This window comes from Heterocephalus glaber, unplaced genomic scaffold (assembly GCF_053883595.1).
Source record: "Heterocephalus glaber isolate CG9 unplaced genomic scaffold, H.glaber_assembly_v1.0 deba00001531, whole genome shotgun sequence".
In the NCBI taxonomy this organism is placed as follows: domain Eukaryota; kingdom Metazoa; phylum Chordata; class Mammalia; order Rodentia; family Bathyergidae; genus Heterocephalus; species Heterocephalus glaber.
Genome location: NW_028258329.1, coordinates 6213739 through 6230294, shown reverse-complemented (window position 1 = coordinate 6230294; position 16556 = coordinate 6213739). Strand labels below are relative to the sequence as shown.

At 40.1% G+C, this 16556-nt stretch overlaps 1 protein-coding gene across 1 annotated transcript in view; it reads left to right on the top strand.

Annotated features, from left to right (window-relative positions):
• Asb7 (ankyrin repeat and SOCS box containing 7) overlaps positions 1–13986 on the top strand; it is a 39498-nt gene extending 25512 nt beyond the window's left edge. Inside the window, exon 6 of the mRNA XM_004852677.3 lies at positions 10723–13986. Within this exon, the coding sequence (XP_004852734.1) occupies positions 10723–10862 (140 nt within the window). The 3' untranslated portion in view covers positions 10863–13986. The remainder of the gene's footprint in view (positions 1–10722) is intronic.
• Positions 13987–16556: the final 2570 nt, after the last annotated feature.

Here is a 16556-nt window from a genome sequence, read left to right as displayed (position 1 = left end):
AGTGTTTATGAGAAATCAGTTTTTGGTTTTAGTTTTTTATTCACATTCCAAAAAGAAAAGGGGAGAGTATGTGGAACAAATGAAAAAAAAAAAAAAGAAAACAGAACAGTGGAGGTGTGTGGCCAGTGACAAACAGAAAAGGTGACGAGGGGAAACATTCTCATGGAAGTCCACTGTAGCCTGAAGCTCCCAGGGTCAGGAGATAAAGGGCCCCTTGTGCCAGGGCTGGGAATAGGACTAGGCTGAGACAAGCAGGGTGCCTAGGGCACACACTTCAGTAGGCACTCATTCTCAGAGGCATGCAGGTGCACCCAGACAAAGCTGAACAGTGGCACATGCTTACGCCGATGCCATGCAGGAGCTGGGAGGACCCTGGATGTTCTGATGTGTGGGAATGGGTTACAGTTCTCTAGTTAGAAGTGGAGCGCAGAAACTATGGGAATGTTTGCCCAGTTCCAGAGAGAAAGTCCCGTTTGTGCATAAGAGATGCCCATAACAATGAGAACACTTTACAGAGGTACGATTTTAGGGTTTTGTGAAAAGACTATTAGTAGAGCTTAACTTGATATGGTTAAAATAATAAAATACACCCTGAGAAATTGTGTTGTAATTCAGTGGTTTGGTGTTTTCCTTCTTATCCCCTCCCTGCCCCACATTGTGAACTGCCCTAGTCAGTTAATGGACTAAGGAGACATTCTGAGTATGAAGTCTTAGGCAGGAGAAGCCAGACATGGTGAGGCACACCTGTAATCCTAGCACTTGGGAGGTCAGGGTAGGGGGACCACCACGAGTTCAGGGCCAGCCTGGGCTGCATAGTAAGACCCTGTCTCGAAAGGGAAAGAATACCAAAAAAATAAAGAAATTCCCCAAGAAAGCCAGACCTTAGTCAGTGACTAGCAAGAGCTTTAATCTCATAGAAAAGATGACACTTTAATGATTTTGCTCCTGGAATTTTGTTCAGAGAAGCAGTAAAGAGCTTACAGTTTAGTACTCAAGCACAAAAACAGACCAGGTGAAGCAGGAACTGTGCTTCACACAGCCACTTCAGCAGGTGATAGAGAAGGACAGAAAGAGCTGTAGCCTGCAGTTCCTTACACAGATGCCGTGGAAACTGGAGGAAGTTTCCCAGAACACAGTCTGGTCATAGCAGGGATAGAAGTAAAGGGCAGGGCGCCCCACTAGACGGCGCCACTTGAAAGAAGCCTGCTTCCTTGTTTGACTGACAGGGTTATTTGCAAAAGATGCCATGGTGTGCTTTCTATATAGGAAATCCTTTTGCATCAGAAGGCAAAATGGAGTCAAAGATGATAGTCACTTAGGGACACGGCTTCAGAGGGGTCAGTCACCCCGTCCTCACTATGCAGTGACATTTATATCTGAACTGTGTCTGGGAAACACTACTAGACATGATACAGAGGGTAATAGGAGCTGAGGTAGATAAACTTTTAATGTAAGGTCTTTTTTCCCTTTTTTTTTTTTTACTAGGGATTGCATCCAGGACCTTGTGTGCTAGATAAGTGCTGCACCACTGAGCTATGTCCCCAGCCCTATTTATTTTGAGACATGGTCTAGCTAAATTGCCCAGGCTGGACCTGAGCTTGAGATCCTCCTATCTCAGCCTCCCAAGTAGCTGGGATTACAGGCATATACCACCATTCCCTGTGTAATATAAAGTTTACTGTTAACCTGGCTAGGAGTCAAGCTGCATATGTTTGTTGCCGCTGTAGGTGCTAAAAGGTTCGCATTCCTCCAGTGTCCTTGTTTTTTACCCCACCATGCTTCTGACTTGGGCTTCCTTAAGTACTCTTCTGCTAATGGGTCTGTGCCTGGCAGCTCTTCCAGATTCAATCCACTGTTACTACGTTGGAGCTCCGTTTGTGCAGTTGTAAGGTGTGTTGGAGTCAGCAACCTGTAGTCTTCCTGTTAAAACTCAGTCTTTCAGTTTCTGGGCTGTGACCTTCACAACCTTTCTTATATATATATATTTCCCAACCCTTTGTTGTCAGACAAGGAGGCCGGAGGGGGCTGAAATCAGAGAAATGTCCATTGGGCTAAGACTCTGGCAAAGTGTTTTCATTGGAAACCAGGCTGTTGTTATGGAGAAGTTTTTGGAGTCCTTCTGGTGGGTTCCTGGAAGTAAAACTCAGATGGACAAGGGCTTCCTGAGACCTTGACATTCTGACTCCCACTAGTCCATACAGAAACTTAAACATTTAAGTATCCCTACCAGCCCTGGCTCTGGTGGCTCTGCTCCAGATAGGCAGATCTCAGCTGTGGGCCCCTGGTTTTATCTCTCCAGAGTTTTTGGTAAAAGTTTGCCTTGTAGCCTCATTTACAAGCAGATCCAAGAAAAGTCAGTGATTTTGAGTGTGTTCATGTTTTTCTTCTTTAAAGATGGCAACAACTTCCAAGTTCTTTGTGGGTTGGAGCAGAAACTGGAAGTCTATTTAGTTTTATCATTGTTACTTAAATGTGGAAAGCACATCCTGTCCTTGGTCCTTCGAACTGAGTAATGTTTTGACCCCTGGTATCCGAGGTCCGTGTCTCCCTAGATCATCCCCACAGTCCCTTGGCTGTGCCTGTGTTGGAATTGCTTTTAAATCAGCAGAATGGGGTGGTGGAGAGAGCTCCTAATAGGCTTACATCTGACTTGCCTGCTATCTCAGGCACACTGTTCACCCCTCATCTGGATCTGTTTCTGCTTCTCAAAAGGAGGGGAATTGGCCCAGAGTCCTCAAGATCCCTTTTTAAAATTCTCGCCAGTAACCACCTTTAGAGGCAGTGATTTCCTGCTGCTTGTGATTCAAAACCAAAAAAAGAACCAAAAAAACAAAAAAACCCTCACTTTTTTTCTTTTTTGATTCACATGTGTATTTCAAGTATGGACTTCTGGGGGCTCCCAAGACTGTTTTAAGGTCCAAACATATTTCAGAGCGTTACTGGCCTTTTTCACTGTGCTGCCATTTGCGCTTGGTAGATGGTGTACAAGACAGAGCACACTACTGGTGTGTTAGCATGAATCCAGGCAACAGCCCAGACAGCAGGCACTCATAGTGAGGTGTTCTAGTCCCATAAAACTTATATTTGCCCAGTATGTAAGGACTTTTCTGAGGTCAGTGGAGATAGTAACAAGAGTGGCTTTTGATACCGCCTTCCGAAATTGGTCGAAAAGAGTACAGAAGTTCATCAGTTTGGTTTCAGACTCAATTGGGATGAACCTGTAAGAAACCACTACTTGTCTCATTTTCATAGAATATCATAGAAGATTCACAGTCATCTGAAAAAAGCTATTAAACCGTTCCTTCCCTTTCCAGCCACGTGACTGGGTCAGGCTGGCTTTTCTTCGGGTAGTCAGTCCATTCCGGACAGCATATTGCAACAGATGCAGTACAGAAGCAGACCTGTGAAGCCAGACATTAAAGGAAATTTACAAAACTGAAACCAGTGCCATTCTTCTCGCACTCTGTTTCAGAAAGCAGCTCTGTTATTTCAGCGGATGAATTCACTACTGTTATTTTCTAAATGAATCAATAAGTGTTTCTGAAATTTCTGAGTTCTCTAACTATAGCAAATACAGACCAGTATTACATAATAAGAATTCTTTGAGGTCTTCCCATTTTAAAGGTACAAAGAGGTCCTTAAACCAAAAAAACTGAAACCTGCCAATACGTAGTTTCTGCATTTAGATTTTTTATGGGTGTCCTGTAAGCCAAGTATTTTAGAATTTGATGACTCTAACCTGTTCCTGTTTAAAGTTAAATTTTGTGGGTAATATGAAATGTTTTAATATTTGGTTGCTTTTAATAGATATTTAAATAGTTCAAATGACTAAAATAGCTATTTAAGTAGTCTAATAGCCTGCCATATGCTAGCATACTTAGTTCTTAGTCTCCCTGGAGGATGGTGATTCCCGAAGTTTATCTATAAAATTAAGGCTGTATGGATATTGTGGGGTAAAATGGACTTGATTCATGTCAGCTGGAAAGACTGGTACCTTAGATTCTAGAGGCTAGTGTTCAAATGCAGGGTAACATATCAGAAGTGCCAAGTCCCTGAATTAAAAAGCCATGGAATTTTTATTATGTATTTATTTGTTTAGTTTGTGTGTGTCAGCAGCTAACTTTGATAGCTTCCTTCCACACAGCACCGTTGATTCCTATGGCGTGATGCTATGGTCTAGATCATTCTTAGGGCAGAGGTTAAGATAAGGCAGTGATCTGTCTTCTAGAAGACACCGTTCACAGGCTGGAAGCAACTATTAGCATGCTTTAGTGATGTGTGAAAGGTGGGACTGGGTTGGATTTTGATTTGTATGCTTTAAGGAATTGACTAACTCATTTCTAAAAGAAAAAGATTAAGTAGATGGGAACTGAGTTGTGTAAACTGTTTCACAGGAGGCTTCATCTGTCAAGTACTTAAGTGAGTGGCTTTGTGGAACATCAGTCACAGATGTTTAAATACACTACTTTATAAATATCACAGTAACCAGAAATGTTTTTGTTTAGATTTCAGCAATAGTTAAGTGCTATACTTTTGCAAAAACAAAAAGTCCTATGTTTGCAGAAGTAAGATTCTAAAAACAAGATTTCAAATTTAAACAAAACAAAACTTTAAGGCTGGGAATGTAGCTCAGTGGTAGAGCGCTTACCTGGCATATACAAGGCCCTGGGTTAAATCTTCAGCACAGCCACACACACACACAAAATCAAACCAAACATTAAAAAAAACCAAGGACTAACAAAAAATCATGGATCCTCTATTTTGAGAAAAGGAAGTAGCTGTGGCTTTCTGAGCTAAATCCAGTACAGCAATAGGTGCGTGAGCAGGTGATCCCAGAATGCCTCTGCATCAGGTGCCCTTATATATGGGCTTTCTCTCCAGTGCTTCTTTGGGTTTTTTTTTTTTTTTAGAATGATTTATCAGAACTGTATTATGTAGTGTAACTGTGTAAAAATGTGTGTAGCACATTTTAACTAAGGTTGGTTTTGATTATTTTTCTAATTTGAGAGGGTTTTTTGCCATATTTGCCACTCTTAACTATTAAAAATCACTTTTAAAAATAAATACTACACAGTTATAAGTCAAACTATACCATATTTTAAGATTCTCTGATACAGAAAATACCTTACTCTGCATTTTTTTCATAGTGTTTGTATTATTACATTTTTATTTTCAGTACTGGGGATTGAATGCAAGGGCTTTGCACTGAGGTATATCCCCAGCAAACGATTTTGTTTTGTTTTGTTTTGTTTTGTTTTGTTATGGGATCTTGCCCAGGCTAGGCTCAAATCTGCAGTCCTCTTGCCTCAGCCTCCTGGAATGCTGGGATTACAGATACACACCAGCACACCTGACTTTACTTTCTACTTTTAATGTTGGCATCTAGAAATTTCTTGTCATTTGTTACTAAGCCATCTATGGTTTTGTTTAGTACAAGTGGAAAATATAGGTCAAAGCTCATTTGCCTATGAAAAAAGAGAGTAGACAAATGTCAGAAGGCTAATGTGTACATTTGGATTCTAAAAGAATATGATTTTCTTTTCTTTTCTTTTTTTTTTTTTTTTTGGCACCAGCCATTGAACTCGGGACCTTGCATTTGTGAGGCAGACGGTGGCACCACTGAGCTAAATCCCCAGCCCTAATACGATTTTTATTTTAAGGGAAGCTAGAAACTGTGTTTGGTCCTACAAATAGGATTTGTTTAGCACATTTCATAATAAGTCTCAGAGAAAGGAGTTAGAGGGAAGAGCAAAGGCATGTACTATGTTTATGGTAGGATTTTAAAATGGGAAGCTGAGAAAAACCAGTGAGGCACTGGGGGACCGTTCCAGATGATTACCTCAGATGGAGGGAGAGGTTCTTGAAGGGAGAAGCGGTCAGATTGTGTGAAATCTCAGGGAGGCCAAGTCCATTTCTTTACATGCTGCCCTCCACCTCCGGCTTCTTCTGCCCCAGAAATACCCATGCTGTTCACTTGGGCTATTTAACAATGTTTTCTTTCTCTATTTACCTTTGTGATTCCAGGTATTTTTATCCAAATAAATAAATGTGTCCTATGATAAATGTGGTAATGCCAATGTCAAAGGGTGATGGTGTAGCATATTTAATTTTCTAAATCATGCAGCTGTCTCTAGTTTTGTAATTTTACTAAACTGGACCCTTTAAAACCTGATTTCCTATTTTGTACCAGCCCCATTATTACTAATGATGGGCTTTTTACAGAAAGGAAAGACTAATCACGCTTTGAACTGTTATGTAATTCCATTGTAGTTCATTAGTCTGAATACCTTGTAGTTTTTCTACATCCCCCAAAGTGTTTATTATTTCTTAAATCATGCTCTCTTGGGGCATGTTCCTCACATTTCCCTTGTTATAATCCATGGGCAGGGTGCGAACTGATTTTCTAGGATGCCCAGTAAAGCATTTGTCTTTTTTTTTTTTTTTAACTTTCATTCCCTTCATTCTTTCTCATCTTTCTCTTCCTCTGCTGCTTCCTCCCCCTCTTCCCATGCCTCTTTAATCTTTGAGACAGTGCGCCATCCAGTATGTAGTGGGTGTTCAGTAAGTACTCTCAAGAGATGTGTTGACAAGATACTCTTTAACCATAATCCACTGTTCCTGAAAAGAGACTCCTGTTAATAGTCTTAAAAATAATAGTAATTACAGTGAGTAGTATTACTCTTTGTCATTTAGCCCACTGTTGATTCAACAATGCTGATATATGGCGTGATGAGTTAATATTCTATATATAAATGGAGACCCTATAATTATACACCTCTACTCATTAGTGCACATCTTTTTATGAGGTTAAAAGTCCTCACATCTCTGCCTAATTCAAGTCATGCGGTAATTTCCAAAATGGGATTTCCATCAGCTTGCCCAGGGCTATTTCCCAGTAATGGATTGCCACTTGCTCCTTCACTGTTCTGCCTTCAGTTAGTTTTCTTTCTCTCTTAACACCAGGAAGATGAAGACGGGGCCTTCCAGGAAAAGGACCTGCTTTCCTGGGAACAATAAGCAGACATGGCTGGGCATGGTGGTGCATGTAATCCTCCCAGCATTCTGGCAGGCTGAGGAAGGAGGATCACAAATTTGAGCGCAACCTGGGCAGTTTACTGACCTATATCACCCCTGTCTCAAAATAAAAAATAAGAAAAGGGCTGGCCGTATAGGTCCGTGTAAAGGCCTTGGGTCCAGGTCCTAGTACTAGGGGGAAAAAGCACACATTATCCTTACAAATAGTTAAAAATTAATAGGCTAAAATTTGCTTACCAAATACTTCTGTGTGTTTGGTGTTATTCTCAGCACTGTACCAAAATTCGGCTTTTTAATGCTTGTAAAGCTTTTGAGGTGGGTGCTGTTATTATGAGGAAACTGAGGCAGGAGACTAAAACCTCTCCCACAATCATGTGAGTGTAGATCATAGGGGCAGAAGCCAGACCCATGTAGACTGACTGGAGACTCGATGCTTTTAACCATGCTGCTGTGTCTCTGCCCTGAAGGATAATTCTACAGACAGGAGTTACACATCACATAGTCAAGAAATCTTTAGGAGATAGCATTCTCCCAGAATATTAATGGATGCCTCAGCACACTGCCTAAAAGAAAACTAAGCAAATGTTGCCACCTGTCTAGGCCCAGAATGTCCATTGAGTAAAGCAGTTCCAATATATTTCGCCCTTGACAGTCCTGGCTGAGCTACCCACCAACTGCCCTCCAGACTCCCCAGGTACCTGAGTGAGCCATTTTGCAAGGGGAGAAGCCCCAGGCAAGATGCTCCAGCAAACAGAGTAGAGCAGATAAGTAAGATAATTGACTAATGCTTTAAACCGTTAAATGACATGAGAATACTAATGGGAAGAGTATTAATATAATGATGTTGGGATTACTGCCATCCTTACTGTTATTTATCTGTGTTTGCCTTTCCCAGTCGTTGAGTGAAGATGGCCAACCACACTGCAAAAAGCGTGAGGGATAGGAAATACTGTGGTCTTCTTTGAAAGGAACTGTCTGCCACAAAACACAACTGTCAGAAGATCCCCCAGTACCTAACCTGTCTCAATCCCTTTACCTTAGCTAAACAAATTCCATTAATTTAGTTTTTACCGTTTTGTTGATAATATTTTCATTTAAATTTGCATGTATCCTTATATCTGCCAACTTTATCCTCTTCTGATTTTTGCCTGAGTACATTGTGGTAGTTCTCTTCATTAACATTATACTTTAAAAGAATCTGCCACCTATTAGGAAAATGAAATTCTTTACTTTAAAAAAAAATTTACCTCTAATTCATATTCTCGGTTACATTAGCAGGTCAGATACTATGAGCATTTATTGAAAAAGGACAATAATTTATTCCCTTCCTAAAGTAGCCCAGCAGGTGATGAAAAATAATTCAGAACAAGTTAGGAATGACTTGCTGTTGACATGGGTGTGTTTTGCAGTGAGTCGACTGCTTTATACTTTAAGAGAAGTTTATTAAGTATTAATTTGTTCAGCTAATGTTTGTTGAGTGCTGTGTCAGGTGTTGGGTTTACACTGGCAAATAGAGTCAGAAATGGTCCTGCCCTCATGGAACGTGTTGTAATAAGTGAGGAAGATGGGCACGAATACATAAGCACCAGATATGTAAATGTAAAACTTCAGCCTGGGTATTGGTAAGCATCATAAAAAAAGATAGCTCTGTGGGTATCTGATGGGGAGCCTGACCTCATCTCCTCTCATAAAGTCTTGGCAGAGATCTGAAGATAGAGGAGACGTAATCTTACCCAGAGACGCAGGAGTGTGTGTGTCACATCCATGCAGGGATCCTTCTGCAGACCTCTGTGGACACACATTGACAGACATTTCCAAGGAAATGGTCATTTCTGCTGCAACTGTGCACATGTTAACTACTCTCTTGGAAAGCAGTGTTCATCCAGGCCTTCTAGAACAGAGGTCTGATTTTTTTTTTTTTGGAGACAGGGTCTTGCTATGTAGATCAGGCTGGACTTGAACTTACTATGTAGCCCAGGCTAGCCTCAAACTCGTGGCAGTCTTTCTGGCTCAGCCTCCTGAGTGCTGGGATTACAGACGTGTCACATCATGCCCACCTCAGAGGTCTGATTCTGAAGTTGTCTTTTTCAGTTAGGAAGAATTACTTAATTTTAAATAATGGTGATCATTATGAACAAGTACATTTCAAGCAAAGGGTAAAGTAGTAAGATCAGCAGTGGTTTTCTAAGTATGCTCGGGAAGCCTTCCGGTCCCCACGACCCTTTCGTGGTATCTGTGAAATCAAAATGATTTTCAAAATAATACTGAGATATTATTTGTCCTTTTCACATCTCTTCTTGCTTGGAATTTTCTAGAGGCTGGATGATGTGATTTTACCTTAACAGACTGAATGCAGAAGGATATATGAAAATTGACGTATCATTTATTAAGCCAGACATTAAAAATTAGCATTGCAAGTAGTGTGGAAAAATGCCATTCCTTACCGTTTCTTTGTTTTCTTTTGGAAAATATATTTTTCATAATGTTATCGTTTTCATATGTAATGGGTCTATTTTTATTACTTCTAAGTGAATATGTATCTCTAAAATTTCTGTTTTAATTTCTGATATGGTAATTATCATAGATATATTGTAGATCGAGGTTCTTTTGGGTCCTCAATCAATTTTAAAAGTGTAAAGGGAGTTTTGAGAGCTCGGAGCCACTGAAACACAGCATCTACTTGGCTTTAAGCATGTTACTTAATCTCTCTGAGGCTGTCATTGAAATGGGGATGATCAAAATACTTCCTTCATAAAAGGATTAAAGGAGTCAGAGCCTATAACAGTACGTGGCACAGTGCAAGCATTCACTATATGTTAGCTTCTGTCACCGTTACCGTTTAGTAGAAGAGCACAATGTATGTGAATCCAAACACTATTGAAGCACTGTTCAAGAATTTTCGCTTGTGTTTGTGGCCATATGTATTGTTTTGATGTCAAACAAAGCATTTGAAAGTGAAAGAAATTGGACTTGAGTTGAGTGGTGGGAGGACTTAGTGGCAGATGTTCAGGGCCTGAGGCTGGAAGCAGAAGTTCAGGACTCTCTGGAGGTGCTGCGTGCTGCGTCACACTCCCTCCCTCTGCCCCTCTCAGCCCTCCTTACAGCCAGGGTTCTCCTTTGTCCAGAGTGCCTGTGAACAGGTGTGCAGGTGTTTGGGAAGCTTCGCAAACATTGTGATAGGTATTGAAGCCGTAGCATCCCAGATGCAGAGCCGAAAGGACACACAGTTGAGAATATCTTGTTCAGCCTGTGCTTTTCAGATGGAGAAACTGAGGCCCCAAGAAGTGATTGGCCCACAGAGGCGCTTGCAAGCATAGTGTAGGCCTCCTCAGGACAAGACCAGAATTCTGATTTGGAATGGAAAGCATACCAGGCCTAGCCCCGGAAGAACTGGTTTTAGTCTCAGACAAAGACTTAATTGTTTGTCTGATACATTCAGCGAAGTATTTAAGTCTCTGCGACTGATAGTAAGTGGAGGTGGAATATCTGGCGTAGTATAGATTGTGTAAAGGACCAGCCAAGAGGTCACAGGAAGGTACTGAGGGGACTATTTGGGTGATGTCCTTCCAGTCCTTTGCATGTAGTCCATAAAGAGCACTTTACAGTAAAACAGTTCCTTTTGAAACTTCAAAACCTCTTAAATATTGGCTTTACAGCTTTGTAACATTTTTTTTTCTGTCTTTTTAGGACAGCCCAGAAACTTACAGGACCTGTGCCGAATTAAAATTCGACAATGTATAGGCCTTCAAAATCTAAAGCTACTTGATGAACTACCAATTGCCAAGGTCATGAAAGACTACTTAAAACACAAATTTGATGATATCTAATACACCAAGACTCTGAGCAAGTTATATTCCAGATACTTAAGAGGCTTTTTGCCTTGCACAAAGTATATCCTATGCAATTTCTGATTTGCTGTGAAGTCAGAAAGCAGGTATACACTTTTAGGTTTTTTGTTTGGTTGGTTTTCATTGTAGGGGAGGGAGTTTTTATACACATAAACACACACATACAGCACATGCTTGAAGGTCTTAATTTGGTTTCTTGGTCCAGGCTTTCCATACAACACTGCATTTAGAAAAATTGTTTTCCCTAAATGACACAAGCAGGTTTGGAGTGAAGAATTTACCCTTTCCAAATTTATTTAGCTTCATTGGTGAGCATGGTACTAGAAACCAGCAGAATACTTACTACAATTTGCAGATCCCGTTATACCAAGAGGGTACTGGGTTATCCTGGAAAATCCCCCAAGAAAAGACTTAAAGTAATGCTGGCACCTCATTTACTTTTAATGAATACAAATCAGCTATTTCAAATTGTTCTTTTTTTCCTAATTAATGTAGCTTTCAGATGACAAATCCAGTACCTCTGCTTTCCTTTGGGTGTGCTCTTGTCTTTAACTTATTTTTTTTTTAACAACTGTAGGACACTACCCTGAGACATCGTGTCTCAGCTTTTGTCTGTAGTTGAATTGTGCTTTAAAAAAAAAAAAATGGGAAAGAGAATAACTTTATAAAGCCAGTATATTCTGTTTTTAAAACAGCGCCTCTAGTGCAATACTCTTTCTGATTTGTTCTGTCCATTATTTTACTCTCTGTTGGTCATTCCACAGCTGGCTTTGACTTGCCTGTGAAAACAGGAACCACCACTTTAATTTTCATTGCAGACCTGTAGTATGTCAGTTGCAATTCCATTTTAAGCTTTATTTTTTAAATTTCACTTTAAGTAGCAAATTTTATATCCTGGTGGTAGAATGTCTCCCTAAAAATAACCCAAACTACTGTTAAACCATTTGGTTTTAATGGTTAAATGATTGGGGAGTGGTTTTTTTCTTCCTGGTTTTTAAATAAAAATATCTTAAGGGTAAACCTCTTAATGGGTGCACATTTGTAAGTCTGGCTAATTCTTAACATGCTAATTGAACATTTCCTGCTATGTTAAAGTTATGTACAGTGAAGCTTTTAAGGACAGTTCTTTTGTTTTCTGGGCGGCTCAGGCATATATGCGTGCAGAGTAAGCATGGCTGCAATAAAGTAACAGTGGAAAAGACCCCACAGGAGTTCTCTGCTTCATTTGACATTATGTGAGTTTCAGAAGAACTTTTTAAATGTCCCAGAATCATTCTTTGTGCTTTGGGAAACTTCATAATATTTACATGTTGTTAATAAATTTGTTAACTGAAGTTTACAAGATGAAGGGCTTTTCTTGTCTGAATTTCTAGTTTTAAATCATAAAGTATAAAATTCTTCTTCCTAGAAACATAACTAAGTAAAATTAGGAGTCTACTCTGGCTTTACCTTTCCCAGAGCCAGCAGTGCTGTTCATTGTCCCTGCTGCAGAGTAGCCCTGGCATCACAGTATCTGATCTACTTGTGCCCGAGCAATGTGCAGCTTTCTGATGAATGGACAACTACAGACAAAAAGGATTATTTGGGGAGTCGCTGATGTTGCCCAAGACTCTTTACAGGCAGCCAGTTAGCATGGAGCCAGTGCTGTACGCATCCTTAACTGTGGCTGGAGCCTGATGGGTAGGCATGGGTGGTCCCACCTTTTCCTCATGAATGTGTCTCCAAGAGAGTCCCTAGTGAAGACAGCCCTAAACTGTGTCTCTTACCTTTTACTACCCAGCCCAGGGGTGAGGTGCCTTAACAGCGTTAAGTTGTACGTCCGGAAATGAACTGAGCATTCCTTCTGAAACCTCAGGCCCAGGGAGATGGGGAGGCAGGAGGTACCTGGAGTCCTGAACTCTGAGCAGTGATGTTAATGTTTCCATTTGCACAGGGCTTATCCCCGCATATGTGTGTATTAATTTATTCAGTCAGCTTAAAATGACATTCTCGTCCCAACCATTCAAAGGTTTCCAAACTAAGTTAGTCACTGAATTGGAGTCAGTGAACCTTTCAAGTGAAAGGTTCAGATTAAGGTAAATTCTTTGTTCTCTGTTGCTGCTGTGACTTCAGAAAGAAAAAAAATTATGAGAGCTCTTCCTGGAATTGAAATTTCTATTTAATGAAGAAGTATATAATTCCATTATTTATTGTTTGAGGTTTGATTTATCTGGAAGCTTAAAAAGAATGTTTTATGTTTATTAATAAAATCCCAATCACATATCATATTTAACAGTAACTAAAATGCCCCATAGTTGGTAATGGGGGAATACAGTGGTGAAACGCAGGTCCGCACTTGAATTTGATTGACAGAGAAGCATTCTGTGGCCACAAGGTGGGTTGAAAGAATGGATATTTTCAGGAAATCAGCTGATTGGCTTTTCCAGACTCTTACCTAAAATGTTCAGTATATTATCAAATTTGTCACTGATTCTTGTGTTTCTTTTCAAAATTATTGTTTAAGCCTATTGCTAAATCTTTATAAAAATATATTTGGCAAATACACCAAAGAAGCCAGCTCGTAAAAGGTTAGGATCATTAATGAATGGCAAACCTCATCTTTTGAAAACAAGTCTCTTTTTTTGTAAATATTTATGTTTATAAATGTACAGCAGAGTAAGAGTGTTTTTTAGATTATTTAATTCCCATATTTTCTAAACTATTTACTACAGAATAACCCATGCTTGTTAGTTTGGAGGACTTAACTGTTTTGTTTTTTAGTTCATTATCAGTCATGCTTGGAACAGCATTTCCGCTAAAGAATTCTGTGTTCTGGCAGTGCAGGAGTGCACATCTGGAGCACGAGGGAGGCTAGCATGGCTTGTCAGATGCACACCCTGAGACAGGAACGTGTAGCGTAATTACCAGAGTGGACCATGAGATTCTAACTTCTGTGCAGAATTGCTCACTAGCCCAGGATGTGATTGGGATAAGGCCATTTGCCCACAAATTTAGCTTTCATGTAACTCCTGGTGTGTTATATCATAATGTATTTTGTTCTTCCTTTGTAATGTAAATTTTGCTTTGGGTCAATTTGAATTAAAAAAATCTGGTTTAAAAAACATGTTTGACTTGCATTTTATATCTAATCTGCCTTAATTTTTTAATATTTCTAGCTATTTGGTGAAAAGAAACAAAACTGTCCTTTATCACCATTTTAGATCACTGGGAAATGGGTAAGAATGTGATACAGAAAACAATACCACTTTATGTTGACATCAGATGAGCCAATTTTTATTTATTTTTAGTTTTTAAAAATGCATTCTGCAAATACCAAGCAGCAGCCGACTATCTGGAGTGGGCCCATCCAGCATCAGAATGTCTGGTTCCTGTTTGTAACCTCCCTCTCGCATGTAAACCTTGACCAAAGACAGAATTTGTATCATGGCATCCTAAACTCAGCACATACTTGCAGTTACAGCAGTGCATTTGCAGTAATTTTGTTAACCCATAGGAGCTAGAAGCAGAATAGCCGAATTTCTCACTTCCTCTCTGTAATACCAGCGCAGTTCGATTGAGGAGAAATCTCAAACTCATATGAATGATGGAGTGCTGAAGCAAGGGAGGCCAGATTGCCTAGCACCCAGCTCAGACGGAATGTTGCAGAAGTACAACCTTGTTGCATATTTGTCTAGGGTTTGGCACAAATGAGGGCCAAGAGAGGGACATTTGAAACAATTTCTAATGGTCAGCAAGGGAGTTCAGATTTTGAAAAAGAACTGTTGCTTGGAAATCTTAAGGTCATTCCTTTTCCGATATAAAGTAAGGAGTGTATTGTTTTTTCAGCTGAAAGCTTGCAAAAATGGCCCTACTCTTAGCTATTGATAAAACAGATTATGTCTTTGATAAAAGAAATATTTTCACATCCCATGTAGTTGGGTATCCAAGGTGAAAGAAAATAGGTTTGTATCATCTGACTATATTTATGTAATTTACCGTAACTCTGTTCCCTTGAGAATAAATGATGCTTTATTTGAAGTTACAGAGTTTTGGTTAAAGTACCAATGAAGATGTTAAAGTTATTAAAAATGTTAAGTGACCTGTCAGGTCTCTTAAATCATAATCAAAAAAAACAAAGGGTCATCCTGGAACAGTGGCATCGCCTCCAGCTCCTTAGGAGGCTGAGACAGGAAGAACACCAGTTTGAGGCCAGCCTGAGCAAATTAGCAGGACTCTTCCCCCGCAAAATAAAGGGGGATATGGGGGTGGAAGGCAGGCTAAAGATGAAACTCAGCAATAGAGCTGCTTGCCTGTCATGCACAAGGGCCCCGGGTTCAATCCCTAGTACCACAAACAAAATGTCAGCCAGTGTGGTGCCACTGGACCCCATGACTCCCAGTATGTCACTGCTAAATAGTGTTCCATGCTTTGTACTCTATTTCTTAAAAACTCTGGTGCGTTCTGTACATAATCTCCCCGAAGAACTCTGTGACTGGAACGTAGCTCACTTTCTGAATCACATTGGGAAAGATGGAGCTGCTTTGTGAATGACCTGAGAGATCATCAGCATGGGACGAAACCCCGAACCCCGCCTTGCTGCTGTGCTGGGTCTCTCACTGCCCCAGCAAGTGTTCGGCACTTACTGTGTGCCTAGATGTGGTCTTTCATGCCGCTCTGCCCAGAGTATCTTGTGTTTCATCTCAATCATCTGTCTTTAAGCAAAACAATTTTTCAATTCTGAAAACCTATAAAGCATCAGGAGTAAAGGATCTGATTAAAGCAAATCATTCTTCTATTCAGACATGACCTATGATACATCAGTGGTCATTGAGATTATTATAATCAACTTATTTAAAACCAGTGTTTTAAAGTAAATTTTGGTTCTAGCATCTTAAACTCTCACTTGGGAACTTTTTATTTGGAAATTGTTTTAAATTAATGTGGATGTAATTTATTTGACATCACTGAGAAGTAGTGATGTGATTCACTTTTCTGAGAAGCAGGATTTTATGATTCAGGGTACAGATGGCTGAATTTGGACAGCAGGGTTCAGTTTAGTTTGAGAAACATGAGGAGTAAGGAGACTGGGCCATTGTGACTGATACAGAGGTAACCCAGCTGCGAAGATTTCCTATTTTATCTGGCAAGTGGAGTCATATTTGTCTTGCTGCTCAGTCTTGAGCTAATGTTGCTTTTCTTCTTCTTACAGTTTTGGGTCAGGTCATTGCTTTGTTTTCTGTGTCTTTACCAGAAAAAAGAATACAGGGAGGACATGGACTTACTGTGGGTGACTGTTTAGATTTCTTTAGAGAGTTTCTCAATTTTCCTGCCATTAATTCCAGTCACTTAACCCTTCAGCAAAGTACATACTTATATACACAAGTACAGACTTGGCCATGTGAAGACCCTGTGCTTTAGGGTGCCCATTTTAGAGTTCCTGTTTTCTCTGCCTTACCTGAGTAGAAGTATGGCCCAATATTTTGGAAAAACACCTAATAAATTAGTCTGGGCTATACCATTTTCCACCTTGGGTAACACTTGAGGAACACATTACATTCTTCCTGGTTAATAGTGAGTGTTCCTAATTAACCATTTGCTCTCACTGCAATGGGCAGGGAGCTGAAGAACAGGCCCTGTGCCTTATTTGCCTAACTAGCAAACAGTATTTGCCCAAAGCATCCATTTCCTGGAGTT